The sequence below is a fragment of the Cervus elaphus genome, chromosome 31, assembly GCF_910594005.1.
Source record: "Cervus elaphus chromosome 31, mCerEla1.1, whole genome shotgun sequence".
NCBI classification, from domain to species: domain Eukaryota; kingdom Metazoa; phylum Chordata; class Mammalia; order Artiodactyla; family Cervidae; genus Cervus; species Cervus elaphus.
This window is the reverse complement of record NC_057845.1, coordinates 43,933,267-43,951,321: the sequence shown is the minus strand read 5'-3', so window position 1 is coordinate 43,951,321 and position 18,055 is coordinate 43,933,267. Positions and strand designations below refer to the sequence as shown.

General features: G+C 40.3%; 1 protein-coding gene across 4 annotated transcripts in view; it reads right to left on the bottom strand.

Moving 5' to 3' along the window:
• Window positions 1–6,330: 6,330 nt before the first annotated feature.
• Window positions 6,331–18,055, bottom strand: part of LOC122687354 (transmembrane protein 45A-like) — a 96,829-nt gene continuing 85,104 nt past the window's right edge. Inside the window, exon 5 of one of the 4 annotated variants that reach the window (XM_043892787.1) lies at window positions 6,331–6,760. In XM_043892787.1, coding sequence (XP_043748722.1) covers window positions 6,667–6,760 — 94 coding nt within the window. In that variant the 3' untranslated portion in view covers window positions 6,331–6,666. Of the gene's footprint in view, window positions 6,761–10,494; window positions 10,788–18,055 lie in introns of those variants that run through there. The other 3 variants (XM_043892786.1, XM_043892789.1, XM_043892788.1) reach the window with 3 other exon arrangements.

Sequence of the window (18,055 nt, the reverse complement as noted above, 5' to 3'; positions counted from 1 at the left end):
AAACTCCAGTACTTTGGCTACCTCATGCGAAGAGTTGACTCATTGGAAAAGACCCTGATGCTGGGAGGGATTGGGGGCAGGAGGAGAAGGGGACGACAGAGGATGAGATGGCTGGATGGCATCACTGACTCGATGGGCATGAGTTTGAGTAAACTCCAGGAGTTTGTGATGGACAGGGAGGCCTGGCGTGCTGCAATTCATGGGGTTGCAAAGAGTCGGACATGACTGAGCAACTGAACTGAACTGAACTTAACTGAACTGAATGTTTGTGTACCTTCAACATTCATGTGTTGAAACTCTAATCCCAGTGTCATGGTATTTGGCGGTGAGGCCTTGGGAGGCAATTAGGTCATCTGGGTGGAGCCCTCGTGATGCGATTAATGCCCTTATAAGAAAGAGACTGGAGAGAGAGGACCTGTCTCTCCCACCAAGAAGTGGGCCATTTCCAGATACCAGATCTGCTGGTACCACGATCTTGGACTTCCCAGACTCCAGAATCATGAGAAATAAACACTTGTTGTTTAAGTTACCCAGTTTATGGTGCTCTATAATAGCATCCCAAACTAAGATAATTCTGACCAGAATCAAATCACCAGTCATATTAGAAGCCAAAGTCTCTTCCCCTGGATGGACATTTATGTGGAAAGCAGCGCTGGGGGACAATGGGTCTTACGAATGAAGCAGGTCCCTTGAAGAAGGAACTGAGCCATTCACTGTGTAGTCATGAAGCCTCTTCAGTGGACAGAGCCCTCTCTCCTGGGGTCAAGAGATTTAAATCCCATCATGGGCTTGGCCACTAATTAACAGCACAACCTTAGACAAATCACTAAATCTGGTCGCAGAATCTTCACCCACAGACACCCTTTGGGGGCCTGTTTCCTTTAAACCATATTTTCGTTTGATTCTTCTCTCTCCTTCCTACTCCTCTAGCTCATCTTTCAATGCTCCAGGTTGAGAAGGATTCCCCAGCAATCCCACTTCTGGGCATACACACTGAGGAAACCAGATCTGAAAGAGACACGTGCACCCCAATGTTCATCGCAGCACTGTTTATAATAGCCAGGACATGGAAGCAACCTAGATGCCCATCAGCAGATGAATGGATAAGGAAGCTGTGGTACATATACACCATGGAATATTACTCAGCCATTAAAAAGAATTCATTTGAACCAGTCCTAATAAGATGGATGAAGCTGGAGCCCATTATACAGAGTGAAGTAAGCCAGAAAGATAAAGAACATTACAGCATACTAACACATATATATGGAATTTAGAAAGGTGATAACGATAACCCTATATGCAAAACAGAAAAAGAGACACAGAAATACAGAACAGACTTTTGAACTCTGTGGGAGAATGTGAGGGTGGGATATTTCAAAAGAACAGCATGTATACTATCTATGGTGAAACAGATCACCAGCCCAGGTGGGATGCATGAGACAAGTGCTCCGGCCTGGAGCACTGGGAAGACCCAGAGGAATCGGGTGGAGAGGGAGGTGGGAGGGGGGATCGGGATTGGGAATACATTGAAATCCATGGCTGATTCATATCAATGTATGACAAAACCCACTGGAAAAAAAAAATAATAAAAAAAAAAATAAATAAAGAGCAGGTACAATACTTTGCAAAAAAAAAAAAAAAAGAGAGAGAGAAGGATTCCTTAGGTGCTACAATAGGGACCAAAAAAAAAAAAAAAAAAAGAGTGTGGCTAACTTTAGGGAATTACAACATAGTAAAAAGAAAGCATTTTGGTGCAGAGATAAAGGACTGAACAGCCTATGATCCTGTACTGCTCTGGACTCCACATTGTAGGAGCCCAGATTTATAATTTAATAATTTCTGCTCTATAAATCAGAAAAGGGTGGTATGAAGCAGCAGAAAAGAAAAGCTCTGAACTGGGCCTTAAAGAATCTCCAGAAGTTAAGCTGCAAAGAGTAAGAGGGGGCAGCAGTAAATAAAACATAGACATGGAAATTAAACAAGTTTTAGGAGTCCTAAACCCCTGTTACCAGTCTATGGCCTGTTAGGAACCAGTCAGCATAGCAAGGCTTCATCTGTATTTACAGCCGCTCCCCATCACTCACATCACCACCTGAGCTGAGGAAAACAAGCTCAGGGCTCCCCCTGATTTTGCATTTATGGTGAGCTGCATAATTATTTCATTGCATACCACAGCGTAACAATAACAGAAATAAAGTGCACGGTAAATGTAATGGCTTGAGTCGTCCCCAAACCAACTCCCATTCCCTCGGGCTCCATGGAAAAACTGAGTTCCACAAAACCAATCCCTGGTGCCAAAAAAAGTTGGGGATCACTGCTACAGCGGTTGTGTTGGACAATATGAAGTTCTATAACTACATACTGAAATAGACTCAAACCGATTTTATTTAGGTGCAATGTTAGGCTATTTTAAATTGATCTGAGAGGCCAAGGGAACCCGAGTCAGTTTCTGAGCAGATGAGAAAATTACTAATAGCTTAAATTGCTAAGCCCCTTGGTTACTTGACTAAGCTTATTTCTGTGTTTTAGAGCCTATATAGTTTGGCTTCACATACAAATTATTAGGTGGGGATTATATTGGGCTCCATCCCATAGTTTCCTATTAAAAATCTTTAATTCTCCCTTTTGGACATTTGAAAACAGGCAGAACAACTCAAGTTCATGAGAGGAACCAGGTAAGAGATTCCTCCATTTTAACCTTTTGCATTAATCATACCAGTTCCTCCCAAAATTTATATACGCACTTAACAGAGAAGGGTTGTCCTTGCTTTAAAGTATTAAAAGCGAAGAAATACTGACACCCAAGCTTAGAGCTGCTGAATTATCATTAAAAGAGGGTGACCTAGAATTCATTAGATTATCAACCTTAACATCTGTTAAAAAAAAAAAAATGAGTAGTCTCATCAGATAGGAAACATATGGGTTAAAAAGTGCAGGATTACATCAAGTTCAGAAGTTTTTACACTTAGAAAGAAATACAGTTAATATCTCAACAGCTAAAGAATAATGAAATCCTGTCAAATGACATGACAGTCTGGGAGGGGGTTGCAGGCTTTCATGAGTAGTCAGAAAAGACAGGTAATTTTAAGTATGACTCCAGTTGGGCAAGCGCCTTCCCAGGGCTGCGCAAGTCTTGGAGACAGCCTGTGTGAGGGGCTTGATGTAAGGATTGTAAATAACGGAATCAGCACGTGCCATTAGGGTCACCGTCAAGAATCCTGCCCCATTCAGGGCAGGATCGATCAGGTTTGATCCCTGGTTGGGGAGCTAAGATCTCACATGCCTCACAGCCAAAAACCCAAAACATAAAACAGAAGCAATATTGTACCAAATTCAATACTTTAAAGATAGTCAATATAAAAAAAAAAAAACCCTTAAAAAAAAATAAAAATAACCCCATCTCATTCAGCATCTGGATCCTTTATCTCAACAAGCAGACTAGATGCTCCTGGTATCATTTGTCATAAACAAATCATCTCCTTAACAATAAGTCTATTTTAATATGGAAAGAGTCGAGCTAAGTACAGAATTGAGAGGAATCATAATGTTGATATTTGTGCTTTAAGGAACTAGGCATGTGCAGCATTTTAGGTATTTATAATTTTATAAATAATTTTATCCATGCAGATTAGTTTAAGTGCAATTCATAAGTGTGCAACCGACCAACAAATTTACACTTTTGAGTTTCAGTCACAATCTCATTAAGTTTATACAGAATTGGAATATTTAAGAAAACAAGTTTCACCACATTAATAAGCTTAACAAATTAGACTGGTAGTAAAAACAACTTGAGGATATTTGTTGGTTAATTGAAGTGCTGAAGAATATAAAAATATTTAATTCATAAAAACAGTGAAGAAGTTTAAAGGGAAATCTAAGTAAGTTTAAAATTGTGCCCCAAATGTTAAAGTCTTCTTAAAACTGAGTGTTAAAATTTTCTAGACCTAAAAATAGAATAATAATATTTATAAAATGAACTTAAAGTTATAAGAATGGCTTATCTTTTTTCATTTTTATTGGTTTGGTCCAGGAATCCAATCACAATTCTCTGTACATCTCTTGAAGCACCGCTCCAAACTTAAAGCAAACATCTCCGTTTATTGCCATTTATTTAGGAGAAGTCCTTTTTTATTATTTCATGCATGTCCTCTATTCTCTCAATCTTCTCAATCTGGAAATCACATTAGACAGAATATAGAATTTCTGGATTGATTCTCCCTGTATATGAACTTCTCTTTCATGCTTTTAAATCTATGGACTCCTTGTACTGGGAGAACCTGTCATTTCTCCACTTTTATTTTGGCTGCTTCTGCAGTCCCTCATGCCTGTTGCATCACCTTCTTAATCCGCAGTCGAGATATGATCATTACAACCTCAGCTTATGAGCTCTGAGTGACGGGATGAGGAGGACACCGAGAGAGTCGTAACCTGACCTCCTGCTTCAACAATGAGCTGGCAGTTGCTGCCATGCGAGGCTGCAGTTTCCTAAGAAAGGCAGTTCCAAGTCACAAAAGTAGCTGAGGGGGTATTATCACATCCGAGGCCATGTTGATACTGCACTGAGTTATTTAGAGAGTCTCCTTCCCTTGGTTATGGCATGTCAAGCATGGGATACCTATGAAGCGGTCTGGCAAAAGCTCAGGCATTGAGACTGGTTTTTTGGAAGAGTAGAGATAAAATACAAACAAAAGTGAGGGAGGATGGTCTTCCTCTACACCTTCTTTGGTGAAGGTTCCATAAAATTATAATCATTGGTGTTTAATTTATTGCTCATTGCAGGGCCTAGAGGCAGAAAGCTCCAAACTATGAACTTAGACCTGAACTGGAAGTTTCTCCTCTGAGAACTCACTTGTGTTCTCTCTGTGCAGAAACTGCAGGGATGGATATTTTCGGCTCTCTCATAAAGACTGGTAGTATATTTACACTTACAGTTTTCAAAATTCCAGCCTTAATCTCTTTCATGCTAATTATCCTAGAGTTCCTGCTCCGGGCTAGGTACCAGCAATGCCATTTTCATGCAATTGCAGTTGACAGCTTACTGTTTTGAAATAAAAATTTGCCAAAATCATAGAAACTTGCTGGGCTAGGGGGGAAAAACCTAAGATATAAGACACACATGGGGCAGAATGCCATGATCATCTGGGGACCACAGTGTGTGAGCATTTCGTAAGCCAGAAATGTACTAGGGTCTATTGCATTGGTCAAGATAAACCTTTAAGCACCCACATCGGCTTTTTGTTATTATTATTCTTCTTTTCATTATTTTTCTTCCTTCCTTCCTTTCTCTCTTTTCTTGCTGTTATTTGCAGTATTCAGGACCATTGTGGCATGCAGGATCTTCAGCTGCAGCATGTGAACTCCTAGTTGTGACACGTGGGATCTAGTAACCTGACCAGGGATCAAACCCAGGTCCTGGGCATTGGGAGCATGGCATCTTAGCCACTGGGCCACCAAAGAAGTCCCCAGCTCTTTTCAGCCCTTACGTTAAAAAAAAGCAATATATCTAGCTCTTTGACCTAAAGAATCCACTCACCTCCCTCTTTAGTGTCATGTGAGAAGACCAGACTGAGGTGACTTTCGAGATTTGTCAGTGCTTCTGGAATGGGAGGGAGCGTTGCATTGTAATTGCCCATGTCTCACCTCCAGCTATCTGCTAGATTGCCTCTCTTCCTTCATATTCAGGTTAACCGTCACAGACTCCTGCGGTGCCCCTTCTTTTCTATCACAGCACAGACTGGCCTTTCTGACTAATATGTACTAAATTAGCTTTGATTTTGTCTGAGAGCCTCTAGATTCATAAAATATGCCAGCTGGAAACTGACTCATCCAATTCAATTCCCAAACTTCAGAGAGTTATGGAAACTATGAAAACCCTACAGGCTGGTGACTGGTAAAGCTAGAATGGGACCGGATTTCTGACTCTCCACTGGGGGCTACTTAGTCTGCCGACGAGGGAGGGGCACTGACTATTCACCCATTTAGTCCATAACAGGCTTCTCCTTGTTTTAACCCTTCAGGTATTTCAGCAGAGGGGATCGTGTGGTGGCCATACAGAGCCATGCAATGATTTTTTTTTCTCTGTGGATAACAGTCTAACTCTCCTTTCCTAGATTTTCATGGCTTTTTACCATGCGCCCTTCTGTAACCGTGGAGCAGCCCTTTCCTCTTCTCTAAGCGAGTGCCCCACAGGATGACTTCCGGCTTGCTTTTCCCAAAGGAGAACACAGGTGCTAGAGAAAGCGATGTCTCATGAAAAGGAATTTTGGTGTCACACAGCTTCTTCTTCATATCATAAAGGTGGGGTACAGCTGAATAACAAAAACAAATATCTAAGGTGTTTGAACCGAGGTCCATGCATTCATTTATTTCTCAAGGTAGCAAGAAGATAAAACAAGTGAAATTACATCTATAATGAGTTACAAATGATAGTAAGCCCAGGAACCTTGATCATATATATCTATAAGGCAAATAAAACAAATATTTTTCAGAATGTGGGCATCACACTGTAGCTAACCTGAGGAGAGCCACTCCAGGCCCCCAGTACCGTGACACCAAGAATCATTCTCAACCAATTGTTTTCCAAACAAAAGGTGAAAAGGCAAAACTGTGATTAATAATAATAGAAGAAGAAAAATTTCATCCAGAAAGACTGGATGCCCATCAAAGTCACATCTCTTCTTCTGATTCTTGTTCTCGTCCAGCATTTTTCAGGAGTCCAACTTCTGAGGGGCAGAACCTCGTGAATCGAGATTTAACCAACCTGAAGAGAATGAAAATCATCTCGTATTATGCTGTTTAAAATTAAACCCCCAAATTATCTGTATCTATAATGCAACAAACTCCAAATTATCTGTGCAAAGGGAAGAGGTACCCCCCAAAAGAAAATCACTTTTATTTGTCTTTGGAGCTACCTGCGAACATTTTGTGGATTAAAGCTGCATATAAGCAAACAGACACAATAAAGCTCTAACATGTAACATGATTGTTTGCATCATATTCAAAATGCATAACGTTAATAATTTCTAAAACCACCAAGAGAATCTCTGGACTGAAGTTAGCCCAGACCAAAGAGCTCAGCTGTGTGTTAAAGAAGGCCTAAGAAGGAAGCACACAAAGGCATCTCCTCCCCCACGTCAAGCCCCATGTCAAAAGTCTAGGTTCTACTGCAGCGCTTACTGCATCTTCAGAGAGCTGCTTCTGTGCTGGCCCCAAGCTGCTCTATTGCATGTGATGGTCCTTGATGCATTCAGAAGTTGAAAGAAGTGACCTCTATGCTTCTAACTATTTTCATAGATTAAGAGACTCTGTAGGTGGGGTCGGGAAATTATCATTTTGGCATTGGAAGATATGAAACTTCTTGGTGGCACAAACTCAGCAGGCTCTTGACCTCTCTGATGTAAGAAAAACTAGGCAAAGCTTTTCCTGTGCAGGATGATTGTGAAGACATCTCGCTGTGACTATGTCAATAAAACATAGCTAACTTTCAGAAACACACAACATGGAAACAAACTGATAAATAAAATCATTCTCATTTTTTGGAAAACTGTCACTAGCCTATCTGTATCTACACAGATAGATACAGATCTATCTATCTATTTTCTGCCTTTCTTCTCCCAGGGAAGGTCTGGCCCACCCCTCACAATATACCTAGTTTTTACTTGTGCGCTGGATCTCACTAGAGTATGAACTTCCTAAGAACGGAGACTTCATCTTATTTACTGCCCTAACTCTTGTCAGAGTCTAGAACGATGTCTGGTACACAGTGCCTCACCACTTACTTAATGATTTAGTGGGCTTGTGGAACAATCTCCCAGGAGCTTATATCACTCATCTTGTTGCTGTTTGTTCAGTCACTCAGTCGTGTCAGACTCTTTGGGACCCCATGCACTACAGCACGCCAAGCTTCCCTGTCCTTCACTGTCTCCAGAGTTTGCTCAAACTCAGTCCATTAAGTCGATGATGCCATCCAGCCAGCTCATCCTCTGTCACCTGCTTCTCCTCCTGCCCTCAATCTTTCCCAGCATCAAGGTCTTTTCCAATGAGCTGGCTCTTTGCATCAGGTGGCCACCAGAGGTAATTCTTCAGTCACTTGCAACTCACCACTAATTCCTCCAACACACAACTGAGCAATATCAGTAACATCTATTGACTTATCAGGAGCCAAGAAAAACTACTCAAAATCATTTGCCTTGACAATTAACCAACCACTGACCTTGCTCCCAATGTCCTCAACTCTCCAAGGCACGATTCTCATGAGCGGCTAATGCTTCTAACTAAGACGACAACGGGGACAGTGTGTCCTTTTTATTTTTTTGTTTTTTTTTTTTCAATTATTTTTATTAGTTGGAGGCTAATTACTTCGCAACATTGCAGTGGGTTTTGTCATACATTGACATGAATCAGCCATGGAGTTTAAACCCACACAATCAACTCCATATTGCAAAACCTGAATATGTGCTAAATGAAAGGAATTAATTTGTTACTTCATTCGTTAAGACTTATTCCTGATGACTCCTAGAAAATAAAACAAAGAACTGTCTACTTATTACCAACTAATTGTTAACACAGAATCTAAGGACTCCTCCTGCTCCCCACATCTGCTCTCTGAGTTTTTCTGTTGCTGTTGTTGTTCAGTTATAAGTCGTATCCAACTCTCTGCGACTCCATGGACTACTGCACGCCAGGCTCCCCTGTCCTTCACCATCTCGGGGAGTCTGCTCAAGCTCATACCCATTGAGTTGGTGATGCCATCCAATCATCTCATTCTCTGTCACCCCCTTCTCCTCCTGCGCTTAATCTTTCCCAGCATCAGAGTCTTTTCCAATGAGTCGGCTCTTCATATCAAGTGGCCAATGTATTGGGGTTCAGCTTCAGCATCAGTCCTTCCAATGAATATTCAGGACTGATTTCCTTTAGGATGGACTGGTTTGATCTCCTTGCTGTCCAAGGGACTCTCAAGAGTCTTCAGCACCACAGTTCGAAAGCATCAATTCTACGGCATTCAGCTTCCTTTATGGACCAACTCTCACATCCATACATGACTACTGCAAAAACCATAGCTTTGATTATACAGATCTTTGTTGGCAAAGTAATGTCTCTGCTTTTTAATACACTGTCTAGGTTGGTCATAGCTTTTCTTCCAAGGAGCGAGCATCTTTTAATCTCATAGCTATAGTTACCATCCACAGTGATTTTGGAACCCAAGAAAGTAAAATCTGTCGCTTTTTCCATTTTTTCCCCATCTATTTGCCATGAAGTGATGGGACCAGATGCCATGACCTTAGGCTTCTGAATGTTAAGTTTTAAGCCAGCTTTTTTGCTCTCCTCTTTAACCTTCATCAAAAGGCTCTTCAGTTCCTCTTCACTTTCTGCCATTAGGGTGGTATCAGATTGAGGGATAGAGTAATAAAAGGAAGTGCAAATAATTGTTAGTTCCTGGACTCATGCGAGTCCAGGGAATTAAGGTCAGGGTGTGTCTGGGCTTTTGCTCCCACATGGCCTCTTCAGTTAATATAAGAGCAGAGCTAAGACTCTAGGAATACTTCCAGAGTCGATCTGGAAATCAAACTTTCAAAAGGCAAACTACAATCTGACATGAATTTGGTCATTTCTATTTTGTTCTTTAATAAGGCTCACAAGAGTCGTCTCCTTGAAGACCAACCTGAAAATGGGTAATATTTCTCCGTCCACCCAGAGGGGCTTTTGAAATAGTTCTGTACCATGGTAGTGTTATATATGAAATACAATAAAGATTTCATAAAGATAGGTCTGTCCTATGAGCTGTCATGAGGAGAACAGCAGGCATGGGACTAGATGAGGCAACCCTTAATTCATTATTCTGGAAAGCTGAAAAGCATGGCTTCATTTTTCAGAGATTTTGGAGGTAGGAGTTTCATAACCCAGTTTTGTTTCCATGGTGATCTTTGGGTTCTGTCAAGTAAATTCTGATAGAATGTCCTTAAAACCCATCAGCTGTGACTGAGTTACAATCCAGTTCACAGTCAAACCATGATGAACAGATTTTCAAAACTCATCATGACTACAGGAACTACATATGACCTCACTGAAAGTATTTATTCTTCATGATATTCTTTAAGCTACTGCTTAATGTTACATAAAAATATATTAGAACACAAGTTCTTGGCCTTATATTTCAAGAGCAATATGAGAGTGAAACTTAAAAGCATATAGAACATGATTTCCAAACAAGTGAACACTATTTGAGTAGTCCTGAAACAGATCTGTTAAAACAGAAATAAGTGTCTATTGAGTACCTATATAATTTTGACAGTATGATGAGAGCTGTGAGAGATATGAAAAAGGTCTTTTCCTGCAGGTGAACAATCTAGTTAGCAGATAAGACTAACGTGAGCTAATAGTAAATATCACAAGCTAGATCACAACTGTTAAAATGTGTATTAGAGATTAAAGTACTGTAAAACTCATGAAGGGAGACAAGCAAAGACTAAAACAATCACAGAAGTTTTTGCAAGAGAGATGAGCATTTAATTGGGATATGACAGGTAGAGGTAACTATGTGGTCAATAAGTCAAAGGTTCTGGGTAAGGAGAGGCAATTGAAATAGTAAACATGGAGTTTCTGGTTTCTAGAAAACTATAGGTGGATAAGAGATTCATTAGTGGTCTGAAGGTTTTTGAAACAGGAAGAGACAATAGTCTTCTTTTGGCTCTGGATGGGAGCTGACATGGGGTAGAGAGACTGCTTGAACGCCGGCTTTATTCTTGGAGGCTGCCCAGCCCCTAAGGAGAGGAGGCCCAGAAGTCAGCCTAAAACAACAGAGGAAGAAGTCAAGTTTCACTCAGTGACAGAGTGAGCCTTAACCACCAGCGCATACACACGCTTTGAGGGAACCGAATAGGACTGACAGAAACCACTCAACGAGAAGGTAGAATTTCCCAGCACCCACGGCACTTGGACCTCTGTACTATGCTGTGCTTAGCTGCTCAGTCGTATCTGACTTTTTGCGACCCCATGGACTGTAGCCCGCCAGGCCCCTCTGCCCATGGGGATTCTCCCGGCAAGAATATTGGAGTGGGTTGCCATGCCCTCCTCTAGGGGATCTTCCTAACCCAGGGATCGAACCCATGTCTCCCACATTGCAGGTGGATTATTTATCGTGTTAGCCACCAAGGAAACTTAGACCTCAAGTAGGAGGTAACTACAGATCAAGGTAGGCTGACCCAAAATATACGAGAGACAGAATGGGAGCTAGACCAGGAAAAGACTTCCTCACCCAGAGACACAGCACCAAACTCTTTAGCAGTGAAGCTCAAAGAAGCATGGAGCAGGAGAGATAACCTGGGTAAATGTCTAGAGAAAGGACTAGAAAGCTAGTTCAGGCAGAGTCTGAGACCCTTCTGGTCTAGAATAAACTACTGTAATTTAGGGATTTAGAGAACATGCTAGATGTGTACTATACAAGACAGTATCACTGAGCATAACATGTCCGCCTGCAATGCAAGAGACCTGGGTTCGATCCCTGGGTTGGGAAGATCCCCTGGAGAAGGGTATGGCAACCCACTCCAGTGTTCTTGCCTGGAGATTCCCCCATGGACAGAGGAGCCTGGAGGGCCACAATCCATGGGGTTGCAAAGAGTTGAACAGGGCTGAGAGACTAAGCATAGCACAGGCACATGTCAAGCGCTTAATAATCACAAACAGCTCATGTCTATATGATGACCATAGATATAGAACAATCTTCAATCAATGCTAAAGTCTGAAGGATTGGAGCCTACATGATTAATAGTTGGAATCGGCCAGGCCAACTGTGGCTTGGCATTAGATACCATGGTAATAGAAATAATAAGAAACCATACTCGCTTCTTTCATTCCTACAATCCTTCAAGCTTCACTTTAATTCTCAATTGTGAGGAGGCCTCCTCTGTGTTTCAATAGCGCTTTATTCTTACACTAGTTCCATTTATCATACTATATTTAAACTGTCTCTCTCTCCCCCTAGGGCCTATACCTTATACACTTTTTGATACAGAAGAACAAGGAGAACAAGAACAAGAGGAATAATAAAAAGAACAAGAGTGAGAGGGGGAGGTGGTTCAAGATAGCAGCCTAGGAAGGTCCTGAATTCACCTCCTCCCATGGACACAGCAAATCTACAGCTACATAAAGAACAATTCCTTATTTAAAAAAAAAAAAAAGACCTGAAAACTAGCCAAAGAGCTCCTGTACAAAAAAGGACAAGGTCCACAATGAGATGGGTAAAAGAGGCAGAGACATGTTTCCACCAAAGACCCCACCCCCAGTGTGAAGACTCACCATCAAAGAGATCTCACAGACACAGAGCTACTTCCCGAGGAGCAAGAGTTTGTGCCCTATACCAGGCACCCCAACCCTTGAGACTTGCATTGATGAGATGAGCCCCAAAACATCTGGCTTTGAAAGACCACCAGGGCTGATGTCAAGAAGAACCAAAGGGGTGTAAGGAATGGAGATTCCGCTCTTAAAGGGCTTACATGCAGACTCACCCACCTGGCCATACAACATAAAAGCCACAGTTTGAAAAGTGTCTAGACAATACATGAATGGAATTCATTTCCTAACCTTAGAGCATCTACTAGCAAGGAAGAAATCTGTTAGGATTATCTCCAGGAATGGAAGAACTAGCAGCCACCATATTTGCACTCTTTTTCTAACTTGCTAGTACCCGTGTTACAAATCAAAGGAGAAATTAAAAAATACCCAGAGAAAAGGGTAAATGGAAATACAACATACCAAAATCTAGACACTAAGGCAGTTCTAAGACGGAAGTTTATTTATAACAATACAGGTCTATCTCAAGAAATAAGAAAAATTTCAAATAAACATCCTAAATTTTACATCTAAGAGAACTAGAAAAAAAGAACAAAGAAAGCCCAAAGTTATTATGAAGAAGGAAATAATAAAGATCAGAGCAGAAATAAATGAAATAGAGACTAAAAAAGCAATAGAAAAGATCAATGAAACAAACCACTGGTTCTTTGAAAAGATAAAATTGACAAACTTTTAGCCTTACTCCCTAAGGAAAAAAGAGAAGGTTTAAATAAATAAAATCAGAAATATAAGAGGAGAAATTGCAACTGATACCAAAAAAAGGTACAAAGGATTAAGAAAGTATTATGAACTATTAAACACCAACAGATTGAATAACCTGGAGGTAACAGTGTCAGACTTTATTTTTTGGGGGCTCCAAAATCACTGCAGATGATGACTGCAGCCATGAAATTAAAAGACGCTTACTCCTTGGAAGGGAAGTGATGACCAACCTAGACAGCATATTAAAAAGCAGAGACATTACTTTGCCAACAAAGGTCCGTCTGGTCAAGGCTATGGTTTTTCCAGTGGTCATGTATGGATGTGAGAGTTGGACTGTGAAGAAAGCTGAGCACTGAAAAATGGATACTTTTGAACTGTGGCATTGGAGAAGACTCTTGAGAGTCCCTTGGACTGCAAGGAGATCCAACCAGTCCATCCTAAAGGAGATCAGTCCTGGGTGTTCATTGGAAGGACTGATGCTGAAGCTGAAACTCCAGTACTTTGGCCACCTCATGTGAAGAGTTGACTCACTGGAAAAGACCCTGATGCTGGGAGGGATTGAAGGCAGGAGGAGAAGGGGACGACAGAGGATGAGATGGCTGGATGGCATCACCGACTCGATGGGCATGAGTTTGAGTAAACTCCGGGAGTTGGTGATGGACAGGGAGGCCTGGCGTGCTGTGATTCATGGGGTCGCAAAGAGTCGGACATGACTGAGCGACTGAACTGAATTGAACTGAATGAATAAATTCCTCGGAGCATACATCTTCCAAGACTGAATCATCATGAAGTAAAATATCTGAATAGATCAGTTACTAGGAAAAAGACTGAAACAGTAATCTCAAACAAAAAACTCTCAGTGAAGAAAAGTCCAAGACCAGGTGGTTTCACTGGTAAACAGTAGAAATATTAAAAAAAAGATTTAAATACCTATCCTTCTCAAACTCTTTCAAAAAATGTAAGAGAAGAGAATGCTCCCAAACCCATTTCACAAGGCCAACATTACCCTGATGCCAAAATCACACAAAGATATCACACAGGAAAATGAAATTATAGGCTAATATCACTGATGAACATAGGTGCTAAAATCTTCAACAAAATATTAGCAAACTGAATTTAAGAATTCACTAAAAGGATCATGTACCCTGATCAAGTGGGATTTATTCCAAGGATGCAAGGATGGTTCAACATCCACCAATCAGTAATATGATATATCACATTAACAAAAATAATAATTAAAATCATATGATTATCTCAATAGATGCATTTATGATTAAAAAAAAACTCTCAACAGGTGGGTATAAAGAGAACATACCTTAACCTAATAAAGGCCATATATGACATGCTCACAGGTAACATCATACTCAGTGATGAAATCATGAAGGTTTTTTCCTTTAAATCAGGACGAAGACAATGATGTTTACTCTCGCCACTTTTAGTCAAAATAGCATTGTAACTCAGAGCATTTAGGCAAGGGGGAAAAAGCATCCAAATTGAAAAGGAAGAAGTAAAAGTGTTACTATTTGCAAATGACATGATACCATATATATATATATATATATATATATACACACACACACATATATATATAAAACTTCCCTTGTAGTTCGGTTGGTAAAGAATCTGCCTGCAATGCAGGAGACCTGAGTTCAATTCCTGGGCGGGAAGATCCCCTGGAGAAGGAAATGGCAACCCACTCCAGTATTCTTGCCTAGAGAATCCCCATGGACAGAGGAACCTGACAGGCTACAGTCCATGGAGTCACAAGAGTTGGACACGACTTAGCGACTAAACCACTATATATCTATATGTAAAACCCTAAACACTTTACCAGAAAAAAAAGTTAGAACCAATAAATTCAGGGTTGAACCAATAAATAAGTTGCAGGGTAAAAAATTAATATATGCAAACTCATATTTTTATACACTAACAATGAACTATCAGAAAGAAAAATTAAGAAAAAAATCCCATTTAAAATGGCATCAAAAAGAATAAAATACACACAAACAAATTTAACTAAGGAGCTGAAAGATCCACACACTGAAAACTATAAGACACTGATGAAAGTAACTGAAGAAGACACAAATAAGTGGAAAGATATTCCATGCTTATGGATTGGAAGAATATCATTAAAATGTCCATATTACCCAAAACAATCTACAGATTCAGTGCAATCCCTACCAAATTACCAAAGGTATTTTTCATAGAAATAGAACCAACAGTCCTAAAATTTGTATGGAATCATAAAAGATCCTGAATAGCCTAAGCACTCTTGCAAAGGAGAACAAGGCTGGAGGCATCATGCTTTCTGATTTCAGACTATACTACGAAGCTGTAAAATCAAAACAGTATGATATTGGCATAAAAAGATCAATGGCACAGAATAGACAGCCTAAAAATAAACCCACACATAATATGGGCAGTCAATTTACAATAAAGAAGGCACAAATATAAAGGAGGGAAAGGCCAGTCTCTCCAAAAATAGTGCTGGGAAAACTGGATGAAGTAAGTAAAGTCGCTCAGTCGTGTCCGACTCTTTGCGACTCCACGGACTGTAGCCTACCAGGCTCCTCCCGTGGGATTTTCCAGGCAAGGGTACTGGAGTGGGTTGCCATTTCCTTCTCCAGGGAAAATTGGATAGCCACATGCAAAAGAATAAAACTGGACCACTATCTTACATCATACACAAAAATTAGCTCAACTGAGTTATTATATAAGTTTATATTTATAATATTTTATACTTATATGTATGTAATAGAATATTACTCAGCCATAAAAAAGAATGGACTGGACCTTAATGGTATTATGCTAAGTGAAATAAGGCATAGAGGAAGAAAAATACCATATGATTTTAGTTATCTGTGAGATCTGAAAAACAAACGAACAAACAAAACACACGGATACAGGGAACAGACTGGTGGTTGCCAGAATGTGGAGAGGTGGGCATAAATAGATGCAGGGTGTCAGGAGGTACAAACTTCCCAGTTATAAAATAAATAAGTCTTACAGTTTTCAAACTATAGGTCTTTTGTCTCCTTAAGTAGGTTTATTCCTAAGTATTTTATTCTTCTTAATGAGATGGTAAATGGGGTTGTTTCTTGAATTTCTCTTTCTGATCTTTCATTGTTAGTGTATAGAAATGCAACAGATTTATGTGTACTAATTTTGTGACCTTCAACTTGACCAAATTCATTGATGAGCTCCAGCAGTTTTCTTTAGGATTTTCTGTGTATAGCATCTTTAGGATTTTCTGTGTATAGCATCATGTCAGCTGCAAACAATGACAGTTTCATGTCTTCTTTTTCCGATTTGGATTCTGTTTGTTTTTCTTCTCTGATTGCCATAGCTAGGACTCCCAAAACTATGTTGAATAGAAGTGGCAAGAGTGGACATCCTTGTCTTGTTCCTGATCTTAGAGGAAATGCCTTTACCCTTTCACTGTTGAGTATAATGTTAGCTGTAGGTTTGTCATATATGACCTTTGAGGTATATACTCAAATTATGTTGAGGTTTGTCCACTATGTAGAGAGTCCAAGAGAACTCTCTATGTCCACTTTCTGAAGAGTTTTTTTTTTTAATCATAAATAGGTGTTGAATTCTGTCAAAAGATTTTTCTGCATCTTGAAATGATCATGTCACCTCACACCAGTCAGAATGGCCATCATCAAAAAAATCCACAAAAAATAAATGCTGGATAGGGTGTTGAGAGAAGGGAACCCTCCTACACTCTCAGTGGGAATGTGAATTGGTGCAGCCACTATGGAGAAGAATATGAAAGTTCCTTAAGAAGCTAAAAATAGAGCTACCATATGATTCTACAATCCCACTCCTGGGCATATACCCAAAGAAAAACATGGTCCAGAAGGATACATGTACCTCAATGTTCATTGCAGCACTATTTACAACAACCAAGACATTTAGGAAGCAACCTAAATGCCCACAGACAGAAGAATGGATTAAAAAGTTGTGGTACATATATATAAAGGAATATTACTCAACCATGCAAAAGAATGAAATAAGGCCTTGTGCAGCAACATGAATGAACCTAGAGATTGTCATACTGAGTGAAGTAAGTCAGAGAAAGCAATATCATATGATATTGCTTATACATGGAATCCAAAAAGAAAGGATACAAAAGAACTAATTTACAAAAGAGACACAGACTCACAGACTTAGAGAAGGAACTTACGGTTATGGGGGGAGGAATGGGGGATATTTAGAGAGTTTGGGTTGACATGTACACACTATTATATTTAAAATGGATAACCAACAAAGACCTACTACATAGCACAGGGAACTCTGCTAAATTTTCTATAACAACCTAATGGGGAAACGAATTTGAAAAAGAATAGATACATGTATATGTAGAACTGAATCACCTTGTTGTGGACCTGAGACTCACACCACCTTGTTCACCAACTGTACTCCAATATAAAATGAAAAGTTAAAACGTGAAAATAAAAGAAATGTCATGGGAACGTTATATATAGCATGGTGACTATAACCAATAATACTGTGTTGTAGATTTGCAAGTTGCTAAGAAAGGAAATCTTGAAAGTTCTCATCACAAGAAAAAAAGCGTTTGTAAATGTGTATTGAGACAAAGGGCGTAACGAGCCTGACTGTGTGGCCAGTTTGCAACGTACATACAAGGTGGATCCTTATGTTGAGCATGTGAACCTGGTATAATGTTGTGTGCCAACTGTGCTGTATTTAGCTGCTCAATCGTGTTCAGCTCTTGGAACCCCGTGGACTGTAGCCCACCAGGCTCCTCTGTCCATGGGGATTCTCCAGGCAAGAATACTGGAGTTGCCACGCCCTCCTCCAGGGGATCCTCCCCATCCAGGGGTCGAACCCAGGTCTCCCACACTGCAGGCGGATTCTTTACCATCTAAGCCACCAGGGAATCCCCAAGAAATACTGGAGGGGGTGGTCTATGCCTTCTCCAGGGGATCTTCCTGACCTAGGAATCGAACCAGGGTCTCCTGCATTGAAGGTGGATTCT